The sequence below is a fragment of the Pinus tabuliformis genome, chromosome Q (assembly GCF_031772625.1).
Source record: "Pinus tabuliformis cultivar Carrire ecotype Pingquan chromosome Q, CPIR1, whole genome shotgun sequence".
Lineage (NCBI taxonomy): Eukaryota > Viridiplantae > Streptophyta > Pinopsida > Pinales > Pinaceae > Pinus > Pinus tabuliformis.
The window spans coordinates 57,067,269-57,085,036 of record NC_142296.1 but is presented as its reverse complement, the minus strand read 5'-3'; the positions used below and the strand labels follow the sequence as shown (position 1 = coordinate 57,085,036).

The following is a 17,768-nucleotide window of genomic DNA, read 5'->3' as shown; positions in this document are numbered from 1 at the left end:
GAGCCTGAATTGATTTTTTAGGAATGGAATCCTCATAAGAAGTTGGAGCCTTATCGAGACCAAATTGGAGCCTAGATTGATTTTTGAAGATTGGAGTCCTCATAAGAGATTGGAGCCTCATTGAGACCAAGTTGGAACCTGGATTGACTTTTGAAGATTGGAGTCTTCATAACAAGTTGGAGCTTGAATTGATAATTGAGGATTGGAGTCCATATTCAAGGTTGGAGCATTGAAAAAGTTAGAATTTTTTTTATATTGATTGGGGTCCTCACTGTTTTTATTAATAAAATTATTTTTTTCTTATTCTACATCTTGTGCTCTGGTAAAATTTAACTTGGCATAATATAATAATTGAAAGAATATTGATTCACCCTACCCCCCTCCCCCCGCCTTAGTATTTCCAACAATTATTATTTGGACATTTCTTTAAATTGTATCCCCTAATTATATAAATATTGGATCTCCAAAGTTTGATCAAATCTTGAAAAATGTAAAAGCTAAGAATAGCCTTAAATTTCAAAATATTCGGTTGCTCTCAAATTTAGCCCAAATGGCACTCAACATTGCGTATCCAAAAATGTGACTATTTTAAAAATATATATAGGAACCTTCTAAAATACACTTAATAAATTAAAACATGTCCAACTATTGATTGATGCCAACATGAGATGTCCTATGTTTATTCTGTGTAAAAAACTTATCCCATCGTCAACCCCATAAAGTATAATATGTCCATAAACTATAATATGTCCAACTATTTAATGATGTCAACATGAGATGTCCTATGTCCATCCTATCTAGTTCTCAATCCCATAACAACAAAAGATATTTGACCATGCATTGAATTTGACTTGGCACTCCCAAACCACAAACACAAAATTGTGAGCTTTGTAACGTTGAACTCAACCGCATATTACATCAACAACCTATCAATATCCAATAATGATTTTTTAAAGAGTTCAACCATCAAAATATATATATATATATATATATACCATCACCATTGGAAACTAACACCTTGGAATGAAACTGACACCTGGAATGATGGAACTTGCAGCATCGTAAACAATTTTGACTACATGCTCCTAATCTAAAAGTTGTATCAAAAGCATATCATTAGCTAATAATAGTAGGATGTAACCAAGATATTTTACTTTGTTGTGCGTCGTTTTTGTGTTATAGAGTGCTTACTAAATAGATTTTAGAGAGTTTGAAGTGAATAAATTTCATTACCTTTGATAACCTTGTTAAATCACTTACCTAGGTCATATTACCGTACTTGCAACTTTAACCAAAATATTTTATATTAAAAAGTAAAAAGCCCATAGGATCGACCTAGTAGAGAGTTTGAAGTGTATAAATTTCATTACCTTTCATAACCTTGTTAAATCTCTTACCTGGGTCATATTACCGTACTTGCAACTTTAACCAAAATATTTTATATTAAAAAGTAAAAATCCCATAGGATCCACCTAAAGCTAAGTGAAAATCACCAAAATAATTGACATACAAAGAGCTTCAATTATTTTTCATAATTATCCCCAATCAAAATTATCTTACTCTTGTTCTCTAATAGAAGTCTCACTCATGTTTAAAAAATTTGCACCATCATAACAAAAACACTAGGAAACGCATGGGATTGTCACATTGTTATTATTTTAATCATTTGATCCAACTGTTAAAACTCATGGAAACCTCAAGTCCACACAATATTGACCCTTTAAATGCAATGACAAGGAGATCTACAATCAGGTTCATTTTAGGGATGCCTAAAACCAATTTGAGTTAAAAATCAATTGAAAACTTGAGTTTATACAATATCGACTTCAATGACAAGTAGTTCAACCATATATGTTCATTTTTACAATTCTACAGTGTCATCATTTATGCATCTTCAATTTGACAGTGAAAACAGAAACGCTACCAACACACTAAACTTGGTTAATTGGATTTTTAACACTGATGCCAAAATAATGAAAATTGCATACATTACTTACCTTATATTGGATAATTATCTTGAATCCACTTGGGAAACACAACCTCTATCCCTTAACCATCTACTATAGTACTAATTTCTTCAAATCTATGTTGCACAAAACTTCTAGGAACCCGATGTTTCGGGACGTACCCGTACCCGTACCCGAAACTCTGAAACTCGGCCGAAACTTTACCGAAACTCGACCATTATGTAATCATCTATGAGAGTTAATATAGACTTGGTTTTCGTTCTCAATTGTCATCTATGGGTCTTATTCCCTTTTTCCTTGCAAGATAATGTGTTATTATTCACTTATTTATAAAAAACAAAAAAAAAAAAATAATAATAATTTATATATATAAACATATATGGCATTTCAGCCAATGTTTCGGCTGACGTTTTCATTTTTGAGAGGTGATGTTTCTAAACGTACACGTTTCGGAAACTCTGGAACATTTCAGAGTTTCGTGCAACTCAGCTTCAAATATAACTTTATTCCCTTAATGTCTCATTGGATGGTTTGCTTTAAATGCCTTACTGAGGGTTATTCAATTCATCAAACTATATATAGTGTGGTGGAATGGTATGACTTAATTAATGCATTCACAACTGTTTAGATCTGTTGGTACAAACAGACAGTAGCAATGTTTCCTAAATGCAACATTGTGAACTGAATACCATCTTTTTTCAACTCAGAAGTAAAGAAACATAGCATCCAATCTTTGTCTGTCAACAGTGCAAAAGGTTCCTCAAATTATGGACAACCAAATAATATCTTAAATGTCACGTCTTTTATCGGGCAGAGCAAGATGATCTGGCACAAAAGAAAACTTGCTTTCACTAATTTTTGTCAATGATTGCTGGTCTCTCTTGAAAAATGCACAAATTCGAACTAAGAATTGCTTTTCGAGTTCCAAATAGATGTCATAGCTCTTACAATAAAAGGTATCTTTGTACTCATTTGCAAAGCACAGAATGTATGGCATGTTTGAGCGGGACACTACTGATTACTTGTGCCAATATCATCCTTTTGAAATAATTGCAACATAAAAGAAGAAAACATAAATGTTCATCAAGTTGGCTTTCGCATATCCCTTCAAATACCAGCTGAACTGCAGACCATACTCTCAAATTATAATCAATAAACGGCCAAGGTTCTTTATGAGGGTCTCATAAAGAAGCGACATTAACACGGAAAAATAAAGTAATGAAATAAAAAGCATGTTATGATGGATTTTAATAGCACAAAACAGTAAACATAGTAGACTGGGCTTGTCAGACTGATGCGGACTCAGCCAGAACAGTCCCACTATACAGAATGTGAACTTGTGTTCTACAAATGCGGTATGCAAATGCACACTTATTTGTAATATTAATAATTACCATGATGTACTGTTCGCAAATGCCAATCACTAAACATTTGGTCAACCCCTCTACATGATTTTGAAAAACACTCATTTAATGCAGTTCGCTTTACAAGAAACATTTCTTTTGCCTCAAATGAAGCTATTAACATCTCAAGACTGCAATAACTAATATTTTACTCCGACTTCCCAAACTGCTCTCAATTTATACTCCAGACCATACAAGGGGATGGACCTTTTGCAGTATCAGCACGTTGAGCATTTCCTTTTGATACAATTCATCATATTCATAACTGTATTCACTATACTGTAACGTGAATAGGAAAGACAGATGCCAGACACAAGTTGCCACTAGGACAAACCCTATCCAGAACCATACAATGGAAATCAGACAATGCTAGGTGGATCTCCTATCCAATTACATACAGCTCTAGGCCATCTCGTACGAATACAATCTACAAGTGGAGCATGTTGTGAAGCCTCATCTTTTGACAGAGAAGGACCTTGAACTTCAGTAGAACCATTCTTACCACTTGGGCCATCACCATGCGATGAAGATACATCTGCCATAAACTCTTCAGGGGTCCACTTTGGTGGGACATTAACATGGACTATTGTTAACCTCGGCCTTTGCTGCAAAGTTTCTCCAACGGTTTGTGTACCATTTGTTACAGACTTGGCAATTCCATTGAAATGGTATAAATCAAACAGCTTTCTACCCATGAGACCGCTAGAATCCTTCAGCCCTCCCAAATTCGTATCAAGCTGCAACAAAACTTGCCAAAACTCATTCCATACAACAAAGTCAGTACTGCAAAGATTTTCTAGTTTATCACGAGGCATAACAATATTCATGTCCCTGAGCAACTGCTGCAGAGCATCTGAACTGATAAAACCCCCTCCACCACTCTGATCATGAGCATCAAAAGCCTTCCTAATTCTTGCCTCTCGATATTCCAATTCATTTTCATTTTGCACACTGATGTCAAAAGCAAACAACACTGTGTAATGAGACTCACTTCCCACTACCCAAATTGGCCACTTTGGTCGTTTAAGATATTGGCCAACCTTGCAAAAGTTGAGTGATTCTAGAAGAGAAAGAAATCCTACTTCCACTGTTGAAGGTATCCCCTTCAGAAACATGCCCTCACCCAAATCCATACGGCCATCAAATACATTGGAAACTGCTTGTCCACAAAGTAGTAAATTTACAATCTCCTGTAATACCAACAAAAGTGACACATTAACAATATAATACTTTCTCTAGTAGGACAACACAGCTTCATTTCAACATTTTCTAATAAACATGAAAACAATATATAAAATAATGCCACAATCAATCAAGATTAATAGGTGATGAAACAGGTTTGATAAAACAAGTGAAAAAACCATAAAATAACCTTCTGAACTGCAGTTCAGTACAACAACTATTTACTGGCAATGGTAGCAAAATTTGAATAGGATTCGCACAGCCCAACCATACAACATAAGCATAACCAAATGATCTAGAAAGATGTATCCAGTTATAGTTGTCGGTTGCCAGGACAGAAAACATTTCAGAAAGTTAAGATATGATCCCCACCTAAATTCCAACAAAATGAGGCAATTTAAGAAAGCAACCAAAACATGTATCATATCCTTAACTATATCATGGACATACTATCTTCATATGAACCTACAGATTAACAAACATAGTGTGTGGAGTCTCAATTTGACTTGAGTGTGACCTTGAAAGGTTCAGTAGAGTCTTGTCACAGGTTGATTTTGGTTAGAGTCTAGACCAGCTGAAATAATTGCGTAATGAAAGAACAGAAGTTACAGAACCCAACAAACATTATATATGACTTGCATCCAATAAATGCTGAAGCCAGTGAATGTAAAAACTAAAATAAGGATATCAATATTCAATGATTCATAAATATTCACAGGTCCACATTATGTTCTCCATGTCTTTCACTCATATCTATGTATGGGACCATGGGTTGACTGACAACATTAAATATATCAATCCCCTTCTATTATAATCGGAATTTGAAATGAAGAAATACATGTTCACCATTAACATTTATTACACCTTTTAGGAATTCAGTATGCAGCCCAACTACAAGACAAGGCTACCCTTTTAATAATTACGAACAGTAATTGTCGTCAGCTTATAAATTGTAGACGTGACACTGACTATGCTAACTCCATGAGGTTCTCCCACCTTCAAAATCTCCTTCTCTGAAGGAAAATGGATTACACTAATGCTTGGTTGGTGCTTCACTTGAGGCTTCTTCCACTTGGTTCTATGGAAGAAACTTCCATAACTGCCGACTTAATTATTTTTGCACTTTTTGTATTCTTTTCATAAAAACTATCATTGATGTAAATTTCTAAAATATGCAAGAAGTTCACATTTCTCCACATTTTTTTATCTTAACAATTTTTCCATTATTTATTTATTTTTTCATTATCGACGTGCTGAACTGTGCTCCTGTCATGCTTCTCGGATCTCTAGGTGCTCCCTAGATGCTCCCTAATGGTATTGTTGAATTTTTGAAGTCCGTAGATTTTTTACATTACTATTAATTGTTTCAGGATGTTTGAGAATGGTTCCAATCTGATCAGACTTCACCTGGAGAAAATAGAATTTCATATCCCATTCAAAATTCAGCAGGCTTGACAGTTTCTTGGATTTCATGATCCATGAGATTGCGGCATTTCATTAGATTCTATCACATATAAGGGTATGTGATTGTCATTTAATCAAGAGCACCAAGCCTTATATGTACCCAATGTTAGTGGTGTTGATTGTTGAATGCCTTTTTCATGGCTTAGCAAAAATGTACCCTTCACTCAAATCAAAATCATTGATCAGGCATTTTAAACTGTTTTCTACCATATTTTAAGGCTTGGATTAGGCAGTTTGATCAAAATTGGGTGGTGTTGACTATTTGTCCCTAAAGAATCGAGGTAGAGACAAAGGCTAGACAAGAGGAGAAGCATGAAGGATGATACTAGTGATGAGGATACTGATACAAGTGATGGTGGAACATTTTTTGTCAAGGAGTGGTGGAACATGCATGGTGGTGCTACCCCACAGCAACAATATCTGGCAACATGTGTGCTTTCACAATTAGTGAACACTTCTGTAGGAGAGTTGTTTAGCAACTAACCCAGTTTATTTTTTGGACCTTTTGGTCTTCATATTTTGGTGTGGAGATGGCCTATTTTGTAAACATAACTATTTGGTCATGTTATTGTTGGTAGATGGTAGATAACCTATTTCATTCCATAAGTTGATGGTCTACTTTCTATTATATGACTTAAAAATTTGTATGCTAGGTTGTAATTGATAGAATCTAGATTCTAGATAGTTGATGCTCGAATAATTAATCATTGATGTACTATGGATGCCATTTCTATCTTGATTTATGTACAAATATGCATGCATTCATATATGCTGCAACTAATTTGGCATTCTTTTTTTTATTGGATATAAATGCACAATATCATCAGTCACTACTAGAGAAAGTCCATATCATCAGTCACTATCAGTCCCAGTCACCAAAGATAGTGACATGTCAAATCTCATCATATAATGATGTGGAGGTCATGATGTAGTATTGTAATCATTGTAAAAGACAAATAAGTGGAAGTCCAAGAGTCATATGTGGAACATGAACAAAGATTGTATAGAAGTCGAAAAGTCATGAGGATATGAAAGGTCATTCCTCTTGTTATAAAAGAAACCTCATAACTCAGGCAAAGAGCTTTTGGAGAGCTAGTCTTGGCTTCTCTACTTGGCATAGGAGAGAAAACTATTCTTTGGAGAAGCAAGAAGTGACTTAATGTTCCACTATTGGAACTAGTGTTCACCATTGTAATTGATGTACTTGGATCTTTCACCTTATAATTGAAGCTCTATGAGCCAACACATTTTCATGCATGTATCACAAATGTTTTAGGACTATTCTTGGGATGTTTACGGTATATGTTGTGTTCATATGTACTGGAGAAATTGAACTATTTTGGTGGCTTCAGTACTTATCTTGTTGAATGTGTGTTGTATTTGCCTTAATATCGTTGTGTGAACTATTTCGCTAATGAATCTTTTCATGCTCTCGTGTGCCTCTTCTAGGATAGTACTATTACTTTCCTCTTAGAGACTCACTTTTTGTCTCCCCTCGTGAAGGTTTCCTTTTACATCCTACAATTGGTGCTTCACAATGTCATCTTACTTGCTTATTCAAGGTTTATGTATATAATCTCTTATGTTATCCGTTGAAACCAAGATGAACCTTTGTGTTATGGTGGTTGAGCCAATACTCTGGATGGGACTCCTACTCCAAACTGTGTGAGGTCTAATTGGGACTTCACATTAGGGAAACCCCCTTATGTGTTGGCAGTATCCCACACGGTCAACAAATTTCTGGGCAAGTTAAAATGGCATAAATTTATGCAGTCACTGCAGGTCTGAAATTTTGAGTTGCAAGGAGCCGAAATTCCAAATTGAAGCAATTTTGAAGGAGTTGACTCTTGTCGACTTTGGAAAAATTTGTCTACTTGGAAGGAATGTTGACTTGGTGATTAGAGGAGATCTTTGTCTTGGTCAAAAGGTCTTGGATTGTCTCACTTTGACTTGGTTCTATTATAAAAGAAGAGTTTGACTGTGTTTTCCCCTAAGAGGGGTTTTTCCCTGGATGAGTGCCTACATCTTGTGTCTCTTGTTCTTGTGATCTTCATGCATTTTTTATTTGGTAATTGCTTGATGAAAGATAACATAATAAAGAAGTAAAGAAGCCAACACATATCACAAGTAATTATCAAGAAAAGAGGAATCAAAACCCTAATAACTACATGCATTGATTTCTCAACATGGTATTAGAGCTAAGGTGAAGGAAGGACTATTTGAAGATCACTTTGTTGGCTATCATTGGAAGGAAGCAAAGCACTCTTGGAAGGAAGATCTCTCTCATCAATGGCAAGCTATTTAAAGATGGGATTCAAGACCCTTAAAGGTCTCTTGAAAATTGCAAGAAAATTTGTTGTTCAGATCGTCGACAATCTATCTAAGAGTCAAAAATGGAGGATTCTTGGTTGCACTTACAAGTACAGTTAATGGTGACAATGCTTGGATCATTGATATTGGAGACTCAAGACACATAACAAGAGAAAGCGGACAATGTCAAACCTTATCAAAAGGGTCATCATCTCATTTGGTGGAGCTTGGAGATAACAATATGCAATCAAAGGTCTTGGATCTACTTCATTGAAACTAGAAGATGGAGGAAAGCTTCATCTCAACAACATTCTTTATGTCCCAAGTTTGAAAAAGAATTTACTTTCTATTTCCTATCTAGAAGATAAAGGAGATAGGATTGCCTTTGTAGATGGAAAAATTCTTGTTTGGCGAAGGGACTCTAGTATTGAAAAAGAAAGAGTTATTGGGATTTGTGAGGGGAGGTTGTATAAACTTCTAACACCTCCTCCTCAAGCTCTTGTTCACATGGATATTAGTCCCTCTGAGCTTTGGCATAGAAGGTATGGACACCTTCATTATAAAATATTACCCTCTCTAAGTCAAATGGTAAAAGGCATCCCTAACTTGAAGGAGGATCATGAAGGAGTATGTAAGGGATGTGCTTTGGGAAAGAATACAAGGAAACCATTTTCAAGCAGTGACACATGGTCTAAATAAGTATTAGACCTCATTCATTCCAATGTGTGTGGACCAATGGCAGATAAATCTCTTGGAGGCCATCTATATTATGTGACCTTCATTGATGATCACTCTAGAAAGACTTGGATTTATCTTCTCAAAACTAAGGATGAAGTCTTTGAAAAGTTCAAAGATTTCAAATCAGAAGTGGAGAACTTGACAGAAAGGAAGATAAAGACCCTTAGATCTGACAATGGTGGTGAATATACATCTAAGGAACTCATAGCCTTTTGCAAGGAAGCAAGTATTAAGAGGGAGCTCATAGTTCCCTATAATCCTGAACAAAATGGAGTAGTAAAAAGAAAGAATAGGACCATTGAAGAATGCATTAGAACCATGATATTTGACCAAGACCTTCCAAAATTCTTATGGGGAGAAGCAACAACGATAGTGTGAAAACTCCAAAACCTGGAATCCTACTGCAGCAATTGATAATATTTCTTCTATTTGTTAAATTAATTAATCAAATTATTTGCAGTTTCCTACAACAAATATTGAAATATATACGTTGCAGCGTTCACAAAACAAATATTACGGAAAATAAATGTTGGAAAATTAGAGAAATTCTAGCACACACATAAAAATATTGACACAGTTATTTTTGGACAATTGTCCCCAGAAAAACCCAACTTGGGAAAACCAGTGCAGCAGATGAGGGTTTCTTTATTAATTCTTCAACAGAAATTCAAGTACAAGAATTCAGACATCAAAATAGAGGAAAAATACTGAGAGAAATTTAGTGACAAATTTCTCACTCTCCATAGCGACTCCCTGACCCCGAGATGAACCCTTTGTCCATACGCTAGGTTTCTGTGTGACCCTTCACGCTAGTGTTGCACAGAGTTCTAGTGGACTGCGTCTCTCCTCCTCCTGTCTCTTCCAAAACTCATTCTGCACTTCTTGGATCACTACTGTTACTCTCTCCCCCCTTGCAACTCACCCTTTGGCTCTATCTCCTCTGCTGAACTTCAACCACTGAGAAAATCGATCTGCCTGGGCAACTAAGTCGCTGCTGGTGTGTATTCTCCAAGCCCCATCGATTTTCTTCTTATAATCTCTCATTGAGACATCAATGTCCAAGATTAAAACGTAATCGATGGCTAAGATTAAGTAGAACTCGATCCATGTCTTCTTCTAGAAGATTCTCACCATAACTTAATTAATACCCTTTAATTAATCATATTTCCTAAGTTTAGACTTAGGAAACATTAAAAATGATTAATTATTTTAATTAATTCGTCTCTAGGTGGAATTTCCATAAACGATTTTTGGGTTTTGGAGATCTCATGTATTCTAGCCTCTCCACAAAATTTCGTGGTTAGAACACATCTGATGTGTAATGTTCCTAAATGGGAATTTAAGAGATAAACCAATTAAACAAACAATGCAACAGTTGAAAATTAAAAACATTTAGCAAACACCCATGAAACACTGTAATATTGGAATTGTTGAGCCATATATTATGAAATATGAGAGCATGAGTACAATATATAAATGGAGTAGTGCACCTGGGCTTGTCTCAAGGACAAGTTGGACCAAACCTAGGTGGTAGAATAGCTGCAAAAATGGTCATTCAGGTGCTACTCTACTATGCTCTGCACTATCACAGTACACTGTTGATCTCCTAACTTTGGCTTGCTGGAAAGTGTCCAAAAACTGCCCAAAAAATTCTACCCTTTTAGCCTTAGACCCCTTGGACAAAACCCAAAAAAACCCAAAAGGGAATTTCTCTGATTTTGACTTTGGATTTCCGGCCTCCTGGGAGCTGCTCCCCCACTACATTCGCTAACTTTCGGCCTGCTGGAAAGTGCCCAAAAACTGCCCAAAAAATTCTTCCCTTTTAGCCTTAGACTCCTTGGACAAAACCCAGAAAAACCCAAAAGGGAATTTCTCTGATTTTGACTTTGGATTTTCAGCCTTTTGGGAGCTACTCTCAAGTCTCTAGCTACATCTGCTGACATTTAGCCTGCTAGCAAGTGCCCAAAAACTGTCCAAAAAATTCTTCTTTTTTAGCCTTAGATTCCTTGGAGAAAACCCAAAAAAACCCAAAAGGGAATTTCTTTGATTTTGACTTTGGATTTTCAGCCTTCTGGGAGCTGCTCTCCAGCTACATCTACTGACTTTCAGCCTGCTGGAAAGTGCCCAAAAACTGCCCAGAAAATTCTGCGCTTTTAGCCTTAGACTCCTTGGACAAAATCCAGAAAAACCCAGAAGGTATTTTCTATGATTTTGACTTTGAATTTTCAGCCTCTTGGGTGGCTAAATCAACCTCTGCGTATTTCTCGTTGTCCAGAAAGCACGTAGTCCCTTCCTCTGCGTGGCTAGCTGAGCTATGAATCGCTGTTGGAAACTCTTGCAATCTCTGTGGAACAGCCTCCCTAGGGCAGGGACGGATGGTCCCCCGAAGCAGAGGTTGAATCTTCCCTGCGGAAGACTCGTGGCTAAACAGCCGGTAGACTTGCTAAATAGCAGAGCGTACAAGAGAGTTTGTTTGTCAAATATTCTGAATGGAAACAAAATGAGAGTTGATCTCTCTTTATAACTCCTTGGGCCCCCTTAGCCTCATGTGTGCCCCTCCATCCACCCATTCGATTTTCCCTCCAAGCATATTGAATGGCTAATTCGAACTCCTATGTGGGTGGCCCCCACACTCCACTAGTAGCTAAATAAATTCGATTTGGCCCCTAAGTCCCTAAGTCGAAAGTGTGGGGCCCTCTTCCTTAGTCAAAAATGTGCAAACTTGCGTAGAAACACCCTATTACTAATGTGTTTGGGAAGGAACATGACAGTGCTCCCCTCCCAAATGTTGTTTGCCCTCAAGCAACCTCAAAGTTGGGTGCTCCAAAATATGCTCACCCTCCCAGGTGGCATCCTGATCTAGCAAGTTCTTCCAATGCACCAAACATCGCTTGTCCTCAAGCAATGCCTGAACAAACACTCTCTGACTGTGGACCCCCACTATCACTGCAAACTTCACCAGGGTCCAAAATGTGCCGTTGGATCATCCCTGATCATTGTACTATCCTATAGTGAAGGAGTCCCTTGATACCAGGATCCCAAACCAACCTAATCAATGTGAAGCCCCCCTTTCTCCACTCACTATCCTGCCAAATATGGGCATTAGAACCCCTATGTCTATCACCAATAAGTAGAGCATCCTGACGATGTAAAACTCTTCTGCCCAAATCCTCATGAAGTTGCTCTACCGAACAGTCCATCTCATTCATTACAAGAGTAAACTCCTGACGATGCAATCCAATCCTGGTGAAATTGAACCCTCGTCTACCCGGGCCTCCCCTGATCTCCTCCTGTCGATCACCCTGCCACATCGGTGAAGTTCCCCACACCATCAATGAATCACTAAAACCAAATGGAAGATCTGCATGACCCTCCCTTATAGAAACCAGCTCACCTCTACGGGTAGTTGAACTGCTCAACCCTGTTATGCCAGAATCCCCTACCCATCGCAGAAGGAACCTATCCTGCTGACATCATGACACTCTGGTCATGAATGACTGCCTAGCATGCTCGTACCAGAACCTCCTCTCCCATAACTCTCGACCATAATCTATGTGATGATTGAGGCTAGGCCAATCTTGCCAAAGTGACTCAACAATGCGAGCGCCTATCACTCCATGGCTAGCCCAAATCCTGAGCAACAATCTGCCTTGTCCTATAGTGAGGACTTCGGCGATCGCCCATGTGTCTTCCTGTGAATGAATCAGTCTACTTGTTATCTCGACCATGCTCACTGAGGAGTGGAGTATCCCACCAGTCCATTAGATCCCTGGATCCCATAACCATACTAGAGGTCCACAAACCCAAATCCTCTATGTCTATCGCTGTGATATGCTGCTAGTGTTTGGGACCCCTTTGTGCCCCGTCTCTGCCACCTGTAGGAATCCAATAGGTAGGCACTAAGCATCAAGAACCCGTGTCGCAAATATCTAGTTGTTCTGTGCCTGCCAAATCACACAGCGAGATCTGCTATCCCAGCTCCTGATCATGTGCTCGGGTACTGGTAGAAGCCTAGGCATCATCCTGCCAACAAGGACTACTGTCCTCCACGCCTCATGCTCCCCTAACGCCTCAAGCTGTCCAACTGAAGAAGCACCATGTAACTCCCTCTCGGTCAGCTCCCCAAGTGTGAACCTAGGGATGGAACATATGCTACTTCGACAATCAACCATGCCATCCCTAAGTCTGTAACCGTCAACTCCTGCACCTACCAAGTGTCTCAACTGGAGAGTCTCCTCTCAATCCATGACACGTGGTGTCTCATCCAAATGCCTAGGGTGAGTCCCCCATGACCTGCTGCCTGAATGGAGAGTTTCAAAGTGAAACAACCAAACTCTCTGCGACTGCAAGAAACACTTGAGGATGATGGGTGGTATGTCCCAAAGAGTATGATCAAGAGTCTGTCAGAATGCTCAAGAGAAGTCCTACGGACGACCCTCTCTCCGCCTCAGATCCGCTAATAACTCCCTTGAGGCCCTGCCTCCACTAAACATGGTGTCTCCAAATGCTCGACAATGTCGTCATCGATCCTAGGTGAGTTGTGTCCAATGGTACACCTACTATCCCTATCCATATGTCTCCCTTGAGGTAAAGCTACAAGAGCCCGTTGCACTGCATCATGTGTCACTGCATACCACCAAGTACCACCGCACTCCATGAAATGCCACTGTATGCTGCAACCTATCCTTGTACACCACTGGATACCCCCGACTACGACTATACCATCATGTACCCTCCTGTGTCTTGCCTATGTCACTACACCTGTCACTCCCTACATGTGTCACTGCATACCACCAAGTACCACCGCACTCCATGAAATGCCACTGTACGCTGCAACCTATCCTTGTACACCACTGGATACCCCCGACTACGACTATACCATCATGTACCCTCCTGTGTCTTGCCTATGTCACTACACCTGTCACTCCCTACATGTCCTCAATGCGATGCGAGTCACTCCTCCTAACCCACAGTGTAAACCGACATGCTATGGTATACCACCATGTATATCCATGCTCCTCTGTAGACCACTGCTCCTCCCTGCAGGGGCACACCATTGGGTGCTATGGCCTAGAATTGGGTCTGTATGCATTAGGCCACATCCCTCTATATAACATTGAACGCTATGACCTGACTCTATGTAGTCTTGTGTATCACTGCCTACTATCATACCACCCTGTAACATATGGTATCCCGCATGTGCCAAAGTGTCTGCCACTCTAATAGTGACCCCACCATGACACGTGGCATGACCCCTCATCCGTCCCGGTAAACCCGAGCACCCTAACTCCACTCCTGCTAGGAGGGATATCTTTGCTATGCCGATCGTCTGTGACCCCTGAGTCCTAAACCTCAATGGGAGAACATCGTCTCCATACAATATCTGGTCTGGTGGCCTACCCAAGCCACCTCCTCAAACTAGCTCCTGCCAAAGAATGTTAATCATCCTACACCCTCATGCGCAACGAACATGCCAAAACAACCAATGGATTCTACTCACAAACCACCTGGCCACTAGCGTCAACTAGAGCTCCCCTAAGGAATGCATGTGCTCAGGCATGGGTTGACTACCTCATTAATGCCATAGCCATCCCGCATGTCTGATATCGGATAGGAAGCCCCGCCTGGATCCCAATGCCAACTTGGGCCTCCAACACCCTCAATGTCTGAGAGCTCCCACTGAGCTTTACTCCAAACTACGACCATCTCCATGAGTCTAGCCCACTCCACCGGGTACCAACTCAGAATCTCTCGCCATCCAACCCCAAGAGAGGGATCGAATGCACAAACTCTAGCACATAGAACAAGCCCGACATGCGGATGTTGCATCTTGTGCAACTCTGACCGTCTCATCCCACTACCCAGGTCAACACATGAGATCTGACTAGGTAGCTCTGTCTCTCTCTCTCCAATGGGCAAAGGTGACCCAACAGTGCTGCTAACCTAGTCATCCCCTTTGGTATGTCTAGACAACTCTGCCTCTCTCAATCCAATGCGTAAGGATGGGTTAATAACGTTGTAGATCCTGTTAATGTGCCTCTAAAGTGAAATATAGTGAAATCCCAATGTGTGGTCTCTATGCTGCCCCTCATCAATGGCTAGCCCAAGGGATGGTTGCACATCCTCCTCCATCACGGGCTCGACATGAGCCTTCGACTTCTCCTCCATAGACAACCCAATATGCACGATATGCTCACCAATTAGCTATAGGCGACTGTTGTCTGGCAACTCCATCATAGATCTGGAGGCCTCTGTACCTATTGGCTTCTCAACAACAATGGAGTTGTCTTCCAGCACCTCACCAACTTGTGGTGCATTGTTATCACCTGAGAACTCGGTCACAACCCCGAATACCTCATCAATGGATGGCGCCTCATCAATGGGTGTATGCTCAACTATCTCTTTGCCAACCATGGCCCCTTCAACTACTTTTTTCATCTTTTTCTTAATACTTATCATCATCCCTGCAAAATCCCATTGAATCTCCATTAGTTTGTGCATACCCCTTAGTTCATAGAATTCCAAAAAAGAGATGGACACCTGAATGCCATGACCCAATGATTGGTATGCCCTCTAGTTTTCCCCCAATAAATCCACATCAGTTGCAATCATGTCCGAATTCCCAACTAAGGAATGAATCAACTTCTTCCCCACATCAACCATCATTTGTTGTATCCTCACCACCTCATTCCAGGTGACCGCCATGTTTGATTCTAATATTTGCCACAGGCTGAGCCAAAATTATGGCTCTGATACCAGTCATGTTCCTAAACAAGAATTTAAGTGATAAACCAATTAAACAAACAGTGCAATAATGGAAAATTAAAAGCATTTAGCAAAGACCCATGAAACACTGTAATACTGGAACTGTTGAGCCATATATTATGAAATATGAGAGCATGAGTACAATATATAAATGGAGTAGTGCACCTAGGCTTGTCTCAAGGACAAGCTAGACCACACCCAGGTGGTAGAATAGCTGGAAAGATGGTTGTTCACCTGTTGCTCTACTATGCTCTTCACTGTCCCAGTAAACTGTTGATCTGTTGACTTCAGCCTACTGAAAAGTGCCCAAAAAATTCTGCTCTTTTAGCCTTAGAATCCTTGGACAAAACCAAGAAAACCCAAAAGGGAATTTCTCTGATTTTGACTTTGGATTTTTGGCCTCTTGGGAACTGCTCTCCCGCTACATTTGCTGATTTTCGACCTGCTGGAAAGTGCCCAAAAATTGCCTAGAAAATTCCACCCTTTTAGTCTTTAGACTCCTTGGACAAAACCCAAAAAAATCCGAAGGGAATTTCTCTGATTTGACTTTGGATTTTCAACCTTTTGGGAGGTACTCTCCGACTACATCTGTTGACTTTCAGCCTGTTGGTAAGTGCCCAAAAACTGCCCAGAAAATTATGCCTTTTTATCCTTAGACTCCTTGGACAAAACCCAGAAAACCCCAGAAGAGAATTTCTCTGATTTTGATTTTGGATTTTCGGCCTTTTGGGAGCTGCTCTCCGGCTACATCTATTGACTTTCAGCCTACTAGAAAGTGCCCAAAAACTGCCCAGAAAATTCTGCCATTTTAGCCTTAGACTCCTTGGACAAATCCCAGAAGGGAATTTCTATGATTTTGACTTTTGATTTTTGGCCTCTTGGGTGGCTAAATCAACCTCTGCGTATTTATGGCTGCCTAGAAAACACACAGTCCCTTCCTCTGCATAGTTCGTTGAGCTATTAATCGCTGCTGGAAACTCTTGCAATCTCTATGGAACAACCTCCAAAGGGCGAGCACGGATGGTCCCCCAAAGTAGAGGTTAAATCTTCTCTGCGGAAGACTTGTGGCTAAACAGCCGGTAGACTCACTAAATAGCAGAGCGTACAAGAGTGAGTCTGTTTGTCAAATATTCTAAATGGAAACAAAATGAGAGTTGATCTCTCTTTATAACTCCTTGGGCCCCCTTAGCCTCATGTGGGCCCCTCCATCCACCCATTCGATTTTCCCTCCAAGCATATCGAATGGCTAATTCTAACTCCTATGTGGGTGGCCTCCACATTCCACTAGCAGCTAAATAAAGTCGATTTGGCCCCTAAGTCCATAAGTCGAAAGTGTGGGGCCCTCTTCCTTAGTCAAAAATGTGCAAAATTGTGTAGCAACACCCTGTTACTAATGTGTTTGAGAAGGGACATGACATGATGCTACAAAAACTAACACTCCCTCTTAGCAAAAAATGTGTTCTAGCGCTGCAACCCACTGAAGCAACACCCTGTCTCTGCACCACCTCCTGTCATGCTTATGATATCTCGCAGAACGTAAGAAGATGTTGGAATCAGAATTTGAAATGAAAGATTTACGACTTCTGCATTACTATTTGGGCTTGGAAGTTTGGCAACAACCTGGATAAATATATCTTGGTCAATGAAAATATATCATCAAGATTCTACAAAAGTTTGGTATGATGGATTCCAAGCCTATGGCAACTCCAATGATCATGAAATTAAAGAAATTGAGAAGTTCAAATTGTAGCCTTGTTGATCCCACATGTTATCGTCAGTTGGTTGGCTCATTGATGTATTTGGTGAATACTAGACCTGATATATGTTATGAAGTGAATGTTCTAAAACAATTTCAGTTCGAGTCGAGTCATGATCATTGGATAGCTTCCAAGCATATTTTGAGGTATTTGTGTGGGACTATTCATCATTGTCTAAAGTA

At 39.7% G+C, this 17,768-nt stretch overlaps 1 protein-coding gene across 2 annotated transcripts in view; it reads right to left on the bottom strand.

Moving 5' to 3' along the window:
• Window positions 1-3,186: 3,186 nt before the first annotated feature.
• LOC149218277 (ubiquitin interaction motif-containing protein) overlaps window positions 3,187-17,768 on the bottom strand; it is a 245,371-nt gene continuing 230,789 nt past the window's right edge. For both annotated transcript variants that reach the window (XM_089383887.1, XM_089383886.1), the window contains one exon: window positions 3,187-4,560. In XM_089383887.1, the coding sequence (XP_089240013.1) occupies window positions 3,730-4,560 (831 nt within the window). In that variant the 3' untranslated portion in view covers window positions 3,187-3,729. The remainder of the gene's footprint in view (window positions 4,561-17,768) is intronic.